Source organism: Leiobunum rupestre, chromosome 2, assembly GCF_980474605.1.
Source record: "Leiobunum rupestre chromosome 2, qqLeiRupe1.1.hap1, whole genome shotgun sequence".
NCBI classification, from domain to species: domain Eukaryota; kingdom Metazoa; phylum Arthropoda; class Arachnida; order Opiliones; family Sclerosomatidae; genus Leiobunum; species Leiobunum rupestre.
This window is the reverse complement of record NC_143385.1, coordinates 43261704-43275532: the sequence shown is the minus strand read 5'-3', so window position 1 is coordinate 43275532 and position 13829 is coordinate 43261704. Positions and strand designations below refer to the sequence as shown.

At 34.1% G+C, this 13829-nt stretch overlaps 1 protein-coding gene across 1 annotated transcript in view; it reads left to right on the top strand.

Moving 5' to 3' along the window:
• Positions 1–13829, top strand: part of LOC149957575 (cytochrome P450 3A24-like) — a 491496-nt gene that overhangs the window by 458048 nt on the left and 19619 nt on the right. Inside the window, exon 7 of the mRNA XM_090164838.1 lies at positions 12839–12984. Coding sequence (XP_090020964.1) covers positions 12839–12984 — 146 coding nt within the window. The remainder of the gene's footprint in view (positions 1–12838; positions 12985–13829) is intronic.

Sequence of the window (13829 nt, the reverse complement as noted above, 5' to 3'; positions counted from 1 at the left end):
GTTCGGTCGAATGGGAAAGATTTAAAAAAAAGTTCGGTCGAATGGGAAAGTATTAAAAAAGTTCGGTCGAATGGGAAAGTATTAAAAAAAGTTCGGTCGAATGGGAAAGTATTAAACAAAAGTTCGGTCGAATGGGAAAGTATTAAAGAAAAGTTCGGTCGAATGGGAAAGTATTAAAGAAAAGTTCGGTCGAATGGGAAAGTTAAAAAAGTTCGGTCGAATGGGAAAGTATTAATAAAAGTTCGGTTGAATGGGAAAGTATTAATAAAAGTTCGGTTGAATGGGAAAGTATTAAAAAAAAGTTCGGTCGAATGGGAAAGTATTAAAAAAGTTCGGTTGAATGGGAAAGTATTAATAAAAGTTCGGTTGAATGGGAAAGTATTAATAAAAGTTCGGTTGAATGGGAAAGTATTAAAAAAAAGTTCGGTCGAATGGCAAATTATTAAAAAAAAGTTCGGTCGAATGGGAAAGTATTAAAGAAAAGTTCGGTCGAATGGGAAAGTATTAAAAAAGTTCGGTCGAATTGGAAAGTATTAAAGAAAAGTTCGGTCGAATGGGAAAGTATTAAAGAAAAGTTCGGTCGAATGGGAAAGTATTTAAAAAGTTCGGTCGAATGGGAAAGTATTAAAGAAAAGTTCGGTTGAATGGGAAAGTATTAATAAAAGTTCGGTTGAATGGGAAAGTATTAAAAAAAAGTTCGGTCGAATGGGAAATTATTAAAAAAAAGTTCGGTCGAATGGGAAAGTATTAAAGAAAAGTTCGGTCGAATGGGAAAGTATTAAAGAAAAGTTCGGTCGAATGGGAAAGTATTAAAAAAGTTCGGTCGAATGGGAAAGTATTAAAGAAAAGTTCGGTTGAATGGGAAAGTATTAATAAAAGTTCGGTTGAATGGGAAAGTATTAAAAAAAGTTCGGTCGAATGGGAAAGTATTAAAAAAAGTTCGGTCGAATGGGAAATTATTAAAAAAAAGTTCGGTCGAATGGGAAAGTATTAAAGAAAAGTTCGGTCGAATGGGAAAGTATTAAAAAAGTTCGGTCGAATGGGAAAGTATTAAAGAAAAGTTCGGTCGAATGGGAAAGTATTAAAGAAAAGTTCGGTCGAATGGGAAAGTATTAAAGAAAAGTTCGGTCGAATGGGAAAGTTAAAGAAAAGTTCGGTCGAATGGGAAAGTATTAAAGAAAAGTTCGGTCGAATGGGAAAGTATTAAAGAAAAGTTCGGTCGAATGGGAAAGTATTAAAAAAGTTCGGTCGAATGGGAAAGTATTGAAAAAAAGTTCGGTCGAATGGGAAAGTATTGAAAAAAGTTCGGTCGAATGGGAAAGTATTAAAGAAAAGTTCGGTCGAATGGGAAAGTATTAAAAAAATTCGGTCGAATGGGAAAGTATTAAAGAAAAGTTCGGTCGAATGGGAAAGTATTAAAGAAAAGTTCGGTCGAATGGGAAAGTATTAAAAGGGTTCGGTCGAATGGGAAAGTATTAAAAAAGTTCGGTCGAATGGGAAAATATTAAAAAAAGTTCGGTCGAATGGGAAAGTATTAAAGAAAAGTTCGGTCGAATGGGAAAGTATTAAAGAAAAGTTCGGTCGAATGGGAAAGTATTAAAGAAAAGTTCGGTCGAATGGGAAAGTATTAAAGAAAAGTTCGGTCGAATGGGAAATTAAAAAAAGTTTGGTCGAATGGGAAATTATTAAAGAAAAGTTCGGTCGAATGGGAAAGTATTAAAGAAAAGTTCGGTCGAATGGGAAAGTATTAAAAAAAGTTCGGTCGAATGGGAAAGTATTAAAGAAAAGTTCGGTCGAATGGGAAAGTATTAAGAAAAGTTCGGTCGAATGGGAAAGTATTGAAAAAAAATTCGGTCGAATGGGAAAGTATTGAAAAAAAATTCGGTCGAATGGGAAAGTATTAAAGAAAAGTTCGGTCGAATGGGAAAGTATTAAAGAAAAGTTCGGTCGAATGGGAAAGTATTAAAGAAAAGTTCGGTCGAATGGGAAAGTATTAAAGAAAAGTTCGGTCGAATGGGAAAGTATTAAAGAAAAGTTCGGTCGAATGGGAAAGTATTAAAGAAAAGTTCGGTCGAATGGGAAAGTATTAAAGAAAAGTTCGGTCGAATGGGAAAGTATTAAAGAAAAGTTCGGTCGAATGGGAAAGTATTAAAAAAAGTTCGGTCGAATGGGAAAGTATTAAAGAAAAGTTCGGTCGAATGGGAAAGTATTAAAGAAAAGTTCGGTCGAATGGGAAAGTATTAAAAAAGTTCGGTCGAATGGGAAAGTATTAAAAAAAAGTTCGGTCGAATGGGAAAGTATTGAAAAAAAATTCGGTTGAATGGGAAAGTATTAATAAAAGTTCGGTTGAATGGGAAAGTATTAATAAAAGTTCGGTTGAATGGGAAAGTATTAAAAAAAAGTTCGGTCGAATGGGAAAGTATTAAAAAAAGTTCGGTCGAATGGGAAAGTATTAAAGAAAAGTTCGGTCGAATGGGAAAGTATTAAATAAAAGTTCGGTCGAATGGGAAAGTATTAAATAAAAGTTCGGTCGAATGGGAAAGTATTGAAAAAAAATTCGGTTGAATGGGAAAGTATTAATAAAAGTTCGGTTGAATGGGAAAGTATTAATAAAAGTTCGGTTGAATGGGAAAGTATTAAAAAAAAGTTCGGTCGAATGGGAAAGTATTAAAAAAAGTTCCGTCGAATGGGAAAGTATTAAAGAAAAGTTCGGTCGAATGGGAAAGTATTAAATAAAAGTTCGGTCGAATGGGAAAGTATTAAATAAAAGTTCGGTCGAATGGGAAAGTATTAAAGAAAAGTTCGGTCGAATGGGAAAGTATTAAAGAAAAGTTCGGTCGAATGGGAAAGTATGGAAAAAAGTTCGGTCGAATGGGAAAGTATTAAAGAAAAGTTCGGTCGAATGGGAAAGTATTAAAGAAAAGTTCGGTCGAATGGGAAAGTATTAAAGAAAAGTTCGGTTGAATGGGAAAGTATTAGAAAAAGTTCGGTCGAATGGGAAAGTATTAAAGAAAAGTTCGGTCGAATGGGAAAGTATTAAAAAAGTTCGGTTGAATGGGAAAGTATTAATAAAAGTTCGGTTGAATGGGAAAGTATTAATAAAAGTTCGGTTGAATGGGAAAGTATTAAAAAAAAGTTCGGTCGAATGGCAAATTATTAAAAAAAAGTTCGGTCGAATGGGAAAGTATTAAAGAAAAGTTCGGTCGAATGGGAAAGTATTAAAAAAGTTCGGTCGAATTGGAAAGTATTAAAGAAAAGTTCGGTCGAATGGGAAAGTATTAAAGAAAAGTTCGGTCGAATGGGAAAGTATTTAAAAAGTTCGGTCGAATGGGAAAGTATTAAAGAAAAGTTCGGTTGAATGGGAAAGTATTAAAAAAAGTTCGGTCGAATGGGAAAGATTTAAAAAAAAGTTCGGTCGAATGGGAAAGTATTAAAAAAGTTCGGTCGAATGGGAAAGTATTAAAAAAAGTTCGGTCGAATGGGAAAGTATTAAACAAAAGTTCGGTCGAATGGGAAAGTATTAAAGAAAAGTTCGGTCGAATGGGAAAGTATTAAAGAAAAGTTCGGTCGAATGGGAAAGTTAAAAAAGTTCGGTCGAATGGGAAAGTATTAATAAAAGTTCGGTTGAATGGGAAAGTATTAATAAAAGTTCGGTTGAATGGGAAAGTATTAAAAAAAAGTTCGGTCGAATGGGAAAGTATTAATAAAAAGTTCGGTCGAATGGGAAAGTATTAAAGAAAAGTTCGGTCGAATGGGAAAGTATTAAAGAAAAGTTCGGTCGAATGGGAAAGTATTAAAGAAAAGTTCGGTCGAATGGGAAAGTATTAAAGAAAAGTTCGGTCGAATGGGAAAGTATTAAAGAAAAGTTCGGTCGAATGGGAAAGTATTAAAGAAAAGTTCGGTCGAATGGGAAAGTTAAAAAAGTTCGGTCGAATGGGAAAGTATTAAAAAAAAGTTCGGCCAAATGGGAAAGTATTAAAAAAAAGTTCGGTCGAATGGGAAAGTATTAAAGAAAAGTTCGGTCGAATGGGAAAGTATTAAAAAAGTTCGGTCGAATTGGAAAGTATTAAAGAAAAGTTCGGTCGAATGGGAAAGTATTAAAGAAAAGTTCGGTCGAATGGGAAAGTATTTAAAAAGTTCGGTCGAATGGGAAAGTATTAAAGAAAAGTTCGGTTGAATGGGAAAGTATTAAAAAAAGTTCGGTCGAATGGGAAAGATTTAAAAAAAAGTTCGGTCGAATGGGAAAGTATTAAAAAAGTTCGGTCGAATGGGAAAGTATTAAAAAAAGTTCGGTCGAATGGGAAAGTATTAAACAAAAGTTCGGTCGAATGGGAAAGTATTAAAGAAAAGTTCGGTCGAATGGGAAAGTATTAAAGAAAAGTTCGGTCGAATGGGAAAGTTAAAAAAGTTCGGTCGAATGGGAAAGTATTAATAAAAGTTCGGTTGAATGGGAAAGTATTAATAAAAGTTCGGTTGAATGGGAAAGTATTAAAAAAAAGTTCGGTCGAATGGGAAAGTATTAAAAAAGTTCGGTTGAATGGGAAAGTATTAATAAAAGTTCGGTTGAATGGGAAAGTATTAATAAAAGTTCGGTTGAATGGGAAAGTATTAAAAAAAAGTTCGGTCGAATGGCAAATTATTAAAAAAAAGTTCGGTCGAATGGGAAAGTATTAAAGAAAAGTTCGGTCGAATGGGAAAGTATTAAAAAAGTTCGGTCGAATTGGAAAGTATTAAAGAAAAGTTCGGTCGAATGGGAAAGTATTAAAGAAAAGTTCGGTCGAATGGGAAAGTATTTAAAAAGTTCGGTCGAATGGGAAAGTATTAAAGAAAAGTTCGGTTGAATGGGAAAGTATTAATAAAAGTTCGGTTGAATGGGAAAGTATTAAAAAAAAGTTCGGTCGAATGGGAAATTATTAAAAAAAAGTTCGGTCGAATGGGAAAGTATTAAAGAAAAGTTCGGTCGAATGGGAAAGTATTAAAGAAAAGTTCGGTCGAATGGGAAAGTATTAAAAAAGTTCGGTCGAATGGGAAAGTATTAAAGAAAAGTTCGGTTGAATGGGAAAGTATTAATAAAAGTTCGGTTGAATGGGAAAGTATTAAAAAAAGTTCGGTCGAATGGGAAATTATTAAAAAAAAGTTCGGTCGAATGGGAAAGTATTAAAGAAAAGTTCGGTCGAATGGGAAAGTATTAAAAAAGTTCGGTCGAATGGGAAAGTATTAAAGAAAAGTTCGGTCGAATGGGAAAGTATTAAAGAAAAGTTCGGTCGAATGGGAAAGTATTAAAGAAAAGTTCGGTCGAATGGGAAAGTTAAATAAAAGTTCGGTCGAATGGGAAAGTATTAAAGAAAAGTTCGGTCGAATGGGAAAGTATTAAATAAAAGTTCGGTCGAATGGGAAAGTATTAAATAAAAGTTCGGTCGAATGGGAAAGTATTGAAAAAAAATTCGGTTGAATGGGAAAGTATTAATAAAAGTTCGGTTGAATGGGAAAGTATTAATAAAAGTTCGGTTGAATGGGAAAGTATTAAAAAAAAGTTCGGTCGAATGGGAAAGTATTAAAAAAAGTTCCGTCGAATGGGAAAGTATTAAAGAAAAGTTCGGTCGAATGGGAAAGTATTAAATAAAAGTTCGGTCGAATGGGAAAGTATTAAATAAAAGTTCGGTCGAATGGGAAAGTATTAAAGAAAAGTTCGGTCGAATGGGAAAGTATTAAAGAAAAGTTCGGTCGAATGGGAAAGTATGGAAAAAAGTTCGGTCGAATGGGAAAGTATTAAAGAAAAGTTCGGTCGAATGGGAAAGTATTAAAGAAAAGTTCGGTCGAATGGGAAAGTATTAAAGAAAAGTTCGGTTGAATGGGAAAGTATTAGAAAAAGTTCGGTCGAATGGGAAAGTATTAAAGAAAAGTTCGGTCGAATGGGAAAGTATTAAAAAAGTTCGGTTGAATGGGAAAGTATTAATAAAAGTTCGGTTGAATGGGAAAGTATTAATAAAAGTTCGGTTGAATGGGAAAGTATTAAAAAAAAGTTCGGTCGAATGGCAAATTATTAAAAAAAAGTTCGGTCGAATGGGAAAGTATTAAAGAAAAGTTCGGTCGAATGGGAAAGTATTAAAAAAGTTCGGTCGAATTGGAAAGTATTAAAGAAAAGTTCGGTCGAATGGGAAAGTATTAAAGAAAAGTTCGGTCGAATGGGAAAGTATTTAAAAAGTTCGGTCGAATGGGAAAGTATTAAAGAAAAGTTCGGTTGAATGGGAAAGTATTAAAAAAAGTTCGGTCGAATGGGAAAGATTTAAAAAAAAGTTCGGTCGAATGGGAAAGTATTAAAAAAGTTCGGTCGAATGGGAAAGTATTAAAAAAAGTTCGGTCGAATGGGAAAGTATTAAACAAAAGTTCGGTCGAATGGGAAAGTATTAATAAAAGTTCGGTTGAATGGGAAAGTATTAAAAAAAAGTTCGGTCGAATGGGAAAGTATTAATAAAAAGTTCGGTCGAATGGGAAAGTATTAAAGAAAAGTTCGGTCGAATGGGAAAGTATTAAAGAAAAGTTCGGTCGAATGGGAAAGTATTAAAGAAAAGTTCGGTCGAATGGGAAAGTATTAAAGAAAAGTTCGGTCGAATGGGAAAGTATTAAAGAAAAGTTCGGTCGAATGGGAAAGTATTAAAGAAAAGTTCGGTCGAATGGGAAAGTTAAAAAAGTTCGGTCGAATGGGAAAGTATTAAAAAAAGTTCGGCCAAATGGGAAAGTATTAAAAAAAAGTTCGGTCGAATGGGAAAGTATTAAAGAAAAGTTCGGTCGAATGGGAAAGTATTAAAAAAGTTCGGTCGAATTGGAAAGTATTAAAGAAAAGTTCGGTCGAATGGGAAAGTATTAAAGAAAAGTTCGGTCGAATGGGAAAGTATTTAAAAAGTTCGGTCGAATGGGAAAGTATTAAAGAAAAGTTCGGTTGAATGGGAAAGTATTAAAAAAAGTTCGGTCGAATGGGAAAGATTTAAAAAAAAGTTCGGTCGAATGGGAAAGTATTAAAAAAGTTCGGTCGAATGGGAAAGTATTAAAAAAAGTTCGGTCGAATGGGAAAGTATTAAACAAAAGTTCGGTCGAATGGGAAAGTATTAAAGAAAAGTTCGGTCGAATGGGAAAGTATTAAAGAAAAGTTCGGTCGAATGGGAAAGTTAAAAAAGTTCGGTCGAATGGGAAAGTATTAATAAAAGTTCGGTTGAATGGGAAAGTATTAATAAAAGTTCGGTTGAATGGGAAAGTATTAAAAAAAAGTTCGGTCGAATGGGAAAGTATTAAAAAAGTTCGGTTGAATGGGAAAGTATTAATAAAAGTTCGGTTGAATGGGAAAGTATTAATAAAAGTTCGGTTGAATGGGAAAGTATTAAAAAAAAGTTCGGTCGAATGGCAAATTATTAAAAAAAAGTTCGGTCGAATGGGAAAGTATTAAAGAAAAGTTCGGTCGAATGGGAAAGTATTAAAAAAGTTCGGTCGAATTGGAAAGTATTAAAGAAAAGTTCGGTCGAATGGGAAAGTATTAAAGAAAAGTTCGGTCGAATGGGAAAGTATTTAAAAAGTTCGGTCGAATGGGAAAGTATTAAAGAAAAGTTCGGTTGAATGGGAAAGTATTAATAAAAGTTCGGTTGAATGGGAAAGTATTAAAAAAAAGTTCGGTCGAATGGGAAATTATTAAAAAAAAGTTCGGTCGAATGGGAAAGTATTAAAGAAAAGTTCGGTCGAATGGGAAAGTATTAAAGAAAAGTTCGGTCGAATGGGAAAGTATTAAAAAAGTTCGGTCGAATGGGAAAGTATTAAAGAAAAGTTCGGTTGAATGGGAAAGTATTAATAAAAGTTCGGTTGAATGGGAAAGTATTAAAAAAAGTTCGGTCGAATGGGAAAGTATTAAAAAAAGTTCGGTCGAATGGGAAATTATTAAAAAAAAGTTCGGTCGAATGGGAAAGTATTAAAGAAAAGTTCGGTCGAATGGGAAAGTATTAAAAAAGTTCGGTCGAATGGGAAAGTATTAAAGAAAAGTTCGGTCGAATGGGAAAGTATTAAAGAAAAGTTCGGTCGAATGGGAAAGTATTAAAGAAAAGTTCGGTCGAATGGGAAAGTTAAAGAAAAGTTCGGTCGAATGGGAAAGTATTAAAGAAAAGTTCGGTCGAATGGGAAAGTATTAAAGAAAAGTTCGGTCGAATGGGAAAGTATTAAAAAAGTTCGGTCGAATGGGAAAGTATTGAAAAAAAGTTCGGTCGAATGGGAAAGTATTGAAAAAAGTTCGGTCGAATGGGAAAGTATTAAAGAAAAGTTCGGTCGAATGGGAAAGTATTAAAAAAATTCGGTCGAATGGGAAAGTATTAAAGAAAAGTTCGGTCGAATGGGAAAGTATTAAAGAAAAGTTCGGTCGAATGGGAAAGTATTAAAAGGGTTCGGTCGAATGGGAAAGTATTAAAAAAGTTCGGTCGAATGGGAAAATATTAAAAAAAGTTCGGTCGAATGGGAAAGTATTAAAGAAAAGTTCGGTCGAATGGGAAAGTATTAAAGAAAAGTTCGGTCGAATGGGAAAGTATTAAAGAAAAGTTCGGTCGAATGGGAAAGTATTAAAGAAAAGTTCGGTCGAATGGGAAATTAAAAAAAGTTTGGTCGAATGGGAAATTATTAAAGAAAAGTTCGGTCGAATGGGAAAGTATTAAAGAAAAGTTCGGTCGAATGGGAAAGTATTAAAAAAAGTTCGGTCGAATGGGAAAGTATTAAAGAAAAGTTCGGTCGAATGGGAAAGTATTAAGAAAAGTTCGGTCGAATGGGAAAGTATTGAAAAAAAATTCGGTCGAATGGGAAAGTATTGAAAAAAAATTCGGTCGAATGGGAAAGTATTAAAGAAAAGTTCGGTCGAATGGGAAAGTATTAAAGAAAAGTTCGGTCGAATGGGAAAGTATTAAAGAAAAGTTCGGTCGAATGGGAAAGTATTAAAGAAAAGTTCGGTCGAATGGGAAAGTATTAAAGAAAAGTTCGGTCGAATGGGAAAGTATTAAAGAAAAGTTCGGTCGAATGGGAAAGTATTAAAGAAAAGTTCGGTCGAATGGGAAAGTATTAAAGAAAAGTTCGGTCGAATGGGAAAGTATTAAAAAAAGTTCGGTCGAATGGGAAAGTATTAAAGAAAAGTTCGGTCGAATGGGAAAGTATTAAAGAAAAGTTCGGTCGAATGGGAAAGTATTAAAAAAGTTCGGTCGAATGGGAAAGTATTAAAAAAAAGTTCGGTCGAATGGGAAAGTATTGAAAAAAAATTCGGTTGAATGGGAAAGTATTAATAAAAGTTCGGTTGAATGGGAAAGTATTAATAAAAGTTCGGTTGAATGGGAAAGTATTAAAAAAAAGTTCGGTCGAATGGGAAAGTATTAAAAAAAGTTCGGTCGAATGGGAAAGTATTAAAGAAAAGTTCGGTCGAATGGGAAAGTATTAAATAAAAGTTCGGTCGAATGGGAAAGTATTAAATAAAAGTTCGGTCGAATGGGAAAGTATTGAAAAAAAATTCGGTTGAATGGGAAAGTATTAATAAAAGTTCGGTTGAATGGGAAAGTATTAATAAAAGTTCGGTTGAATGGGAAAGTATTAAAAAAAAGTTCGGTCGAATGGGAAAGTATTAAAAAAAGTTCCGTCGAATGGGAAAGTATTAAAGAAAAGTTCGGTCGAATGGGAAAGTATTAAATAAAAGTTCGGTCGAATGGGAAAGTATTAAATAAAAGTTCGGTCGAATGGGAAAGTATTAAAGAAAAGTTCGGTCGAATGGGAAAGTATTAAAGAAAAGTTCGGTCGAATGGGAAAGTATGGAAAAAAGTTCGGTCGAATGGGAAAGTATTAAAGAAAAGTTCGGTCGAATGGGAAAGTATTAAAGAAAAGTTCGGTCGAATGGGAAAGTATTAAAGAAAAGTTCGGTTGAATGGGAAAGTATTAGAAAAAGTTCGGTCGAATGGGAAAGTATTAAAGAAAAGTTCGGTCGAATGGGAAAGTATTAAAAAAGTTCGGTTGAATGGGAAAGTATTAATAAAAGTTCGGTTGAATGGGAAAGTATTAATAAAAGTTCGGTTGAATGGGAAAGTATTAAAAAAAAGTTCGGTCGAATGGCAAATTATTAAAAAAAAGTTCGGTCGAATGGGAAAGTATTAAAGAAAAGTTCGGTCGAATGGGAAAGTATTAAAAAAGTTCGGTCGAATTGGAAAGTATTAAAGAAAAGTTCGGTCGAATGGGAAAGTATTAAAGAAAAGTTCGGTCGAATGGGAAAGTATTTAAAAAGTTCGGTCGAATGGGAAAGTATTAAAGAAAAGTTCGGTTGAATGGGAAAGTATTAAAAAAAGTTCGGTCGAATGGGAAAGATTTAAAAAAAAGTTCGGTCGAATGGGAAAGTATTAAAAAAGTTCGGTCGAATGGGAAAGTATTAAAAAAAGTTCGGTCGAATGGGAAAGTATTAAACAAAAGTTCGGTCGAATGGGAAAGTATTAAAGAAAAGTTCGGTCGAATGGGAAAGTATTAAAGAAAAGTTCGGTCGAATGGGAAAGTTAAAAAAGTTCGGTCGAATGGGAAAGTATTAATAAAAGTTCGGTTGAATGGGAAAGTATTAATAAAAGTTCGGTTGAATGGGAAAGTATTAAAAAAAAGTTCGGTCGAATGGGAAAGTATTAATAAAAAGTTCGGTCGAATGGGAAAGTATTAAAGAAAAGTTCGGTCGAATGGGAAAGTATTAAAGAAAAGTTCGGTCGAATGGGAAAGTATTAAAGAAAAGTTCGGTCGAATGGGAAAGTATTAAAGAAAAGTTCGGTCGAATGGGAAAGTATTAAAGAAAAGTTCGGTCGAATGGGAAAGTATTAAAGAAAAGTTCGGTCGAATGGGAAAGTTAAAAAAGTTCGGTCGAATGGGAAAGTATTAAAAAAAAGTTCGGCCAAATGGGAAAGTATTAAAAAAAAGTTCGGTCGAATGGGAAAGTATTAAAGAAAAGTTCGGTCGAATGGGAAAGTATTAAAAAAGTTCGGTCGAATTGGAAAGTATTAAAGAAAAGTTCGGTCGAATGGGAAAGTATTAAAGAAAAGTTCGGTCGAATGGGAAAGTATTTAAAAAGTTCGGTCGAATGGGAAAGTATTAAAGAAAAGTTCGGTTGAATGGGAAAGTATTAAAAAAAGTTCGGTCGAATGGGAAAGATTTAAAAAAAAGTTCGGTCGAATGGGAAAGTATTAAAAAAGTTCGGTCGAATGGGAAAGTATTAAAAAAAGTTCGGTCGAATGGGAAAGTATTAAACAAAAGTTCGGTCGAATGGGAAAGTATTAAAGAAAAGTTCGGTCGAATGGGAAAGTATTAAAGAAAAGTTCGGTCGAATGGGAAAGTTAAAAAAGTTCGGTCGAATGGGAAAGTATTAATAAAAGTTCGGTTGAATGGGAAAGTATTAATAAAAGTTCGGTTGAATGGGAAAGTATTAAAAAAAAGTTCGGTCGAATGGGAAAGTATTAAAAAAGTTCGGTTGAATGGGAAAGTATTAATAAAAGTTCGGTTGAATGGGAAAGTATTAATAAAAGTTCGGTTGAATGGGAAAGTATTAAAAAAAAGTTCGGTCGAATGGCAAATTATTAAAAAAAAGTTCGGTCGAATGGGAAAGTATTAAAGAAAAGTTCGGTCGAATGGGAAAGTATTAAAAAAGTTCGGTCGAATTGGAAAGTATTAAAGAAAAGTTCGGTCGAATGGGAAAGTATTAAAGAAAAGTTCGGTCGAATGGGAAAGTATTTAAAAAGTTCGGTCGAATGGGAAAGTATTAAAGAAAAGTTCGGTTGAATGGGAAAGTATTAATAAAAGTTCGGTTGAATGGGAAAGTATTAAAAAAAAGTTCGGTCGAATGGGAAATTATTAAAAAAAAGTTCGGTCGAATGGGAAAGTATTAAAGAAAAGTTCGGTCGAATGGGAAAGTATTAAAGAAAAGTTCGGTCGAATGGGAAAGTATTAAAAAAGTTCGGTCGAATGGGAAAGTATTAAAGAAAAGTTCGGTTGAATGGGAAAGTATTAATAAAAGTTCGGTTGAATGGGAAAGTATTAAAAAAAGTTCGGTCGAATGGGAAATTATTAAAAAAAAGTTCGGTCGAATGGGAAAGTATTAAAGAAAAGTTCGGTCGAATGGGAAAGTATTAAAAAAGTTCGGTCGAATGGGAAAGTATTAAAGAAAAGTTCGGTCGAATGGGAAAGTATTAAAGAAAAGTTCGGTCGAATGGGAAAGTATTAAAGAAAAGTTCGGTCGAATGGGAAAGTTAAATAAAAGTTCGGTCGAATGGGAAAGTATTAAAAAAAAGTTCGGTCGAATGGGAAAGTATTAAAGAAAAGTTCGGTCGAATGGGATTCGGCCGCATGAGAACGTATTAAAAATGATTCGGTCGAATGGGATTCAGTTGAATCCAAAAGTATTAAAAATCGTTCGATTGAATGTGAATCGGTTGAATGCGAAAGTTTTAAAAATCATTCCATCGAATGGGACTCTGCCGAATCGGAAAGTTAAAAAAAGGTTTGGTCGAACGGGATTTGGTTGAATGCGAAAGTTTTAAAAATCATTCGGTCGAATGGGATTCGGCCGAATCGGAAAGTATAAAAAAAGGTTTGGTCGAATGGGATTCGGTTGAAGGCGAAAGTTTTAAAAATCGTTCGCTTGAATGGGAGTCCGGTGAATCGGAAAGTATTGAAAAAAAGTTCGGTCGAATGGGATTCGGCCGAATCGGAAAGTATTAAAAAAGGTTCGGTTGAATGGGATTCGGTTGAATGGGACTAAAGGAAAATAAATAGATTCTGGGTGTCCTCAAATATGTGCGACATTTTGTTTCAGGTTGTTTTCGGCTTTTACGACGGATGTAATCGCTCGGTGCGCTTTCGGCACGAAAATCGACTCTTACCGAGACCCTCAGAATCCGTTCGTCACCAACTCCAAGAAGATCTTCGGAGGGAACGTCGGAATAGCCATCGTCTTATCACGTACGGAAAGGTTTTCATATTCTCGACCACCAGGATTTATCATTACTTATTACACATACTGAACTGTTCTAGTTCATAAATTGCCAACTGTAAAATTGAAGATTTATGAATTCAAAAACTCATATTTACCTTCAGTAATAACGACTTTCTCGGGTCTGAGTGTCTTGTTTTACGGGGGCTTGGGCCCGATCTAAGCCCTAATGGTGTGAATAACGAAATAATAATACTAATAACATTCGTTAGTTGATGTTTCATTTCATATTTCTGTTGCGCTCCATTAGTATTACCACGTAATACTCCATTTAAGTCCTTTTCACACTAGTCAACATTTTCCCGAACTTGGTTAGTGAACACAGTTTTCAACTATAATTAGCCTTTTAGGTTTACATAGAGCCATGTAGCGGCCAAAGCGAGAAGCGGAAAAACTACTGGATTTTCGTCTGCTAAGCAGACGCTTTGGTCTTTTATCAAGGAAAATAGTCTGCTTAGCAGAAGAAAATCCAGTAGTTTATCAGCTTCTCGCTTTGGCCGCTACATGGCTCTATGTAAACCTAAAAGGCTAATTCGTATATACAACGCTTTGCGTCGTTTTTGAGATTTCACTCTTAAAAAATAGCCCTTCTGCTACAAAATATGCTAATTTACTTTAATAAAGGTATTTTACATTAATGTTATCATTTTGTTTCGTCTAATCAAAATAATGAACGAAAATTATTATATATACATGGAACTAAGCCTCGGCCAGAAAAATTCTTAGTTCTTCAACTATTGGCCAACAAAAGCTCTTTTGTGGTCAACACGTTGTGGAAATTGTTTCCCCATTCACAATCTTTTGCAAAATCATT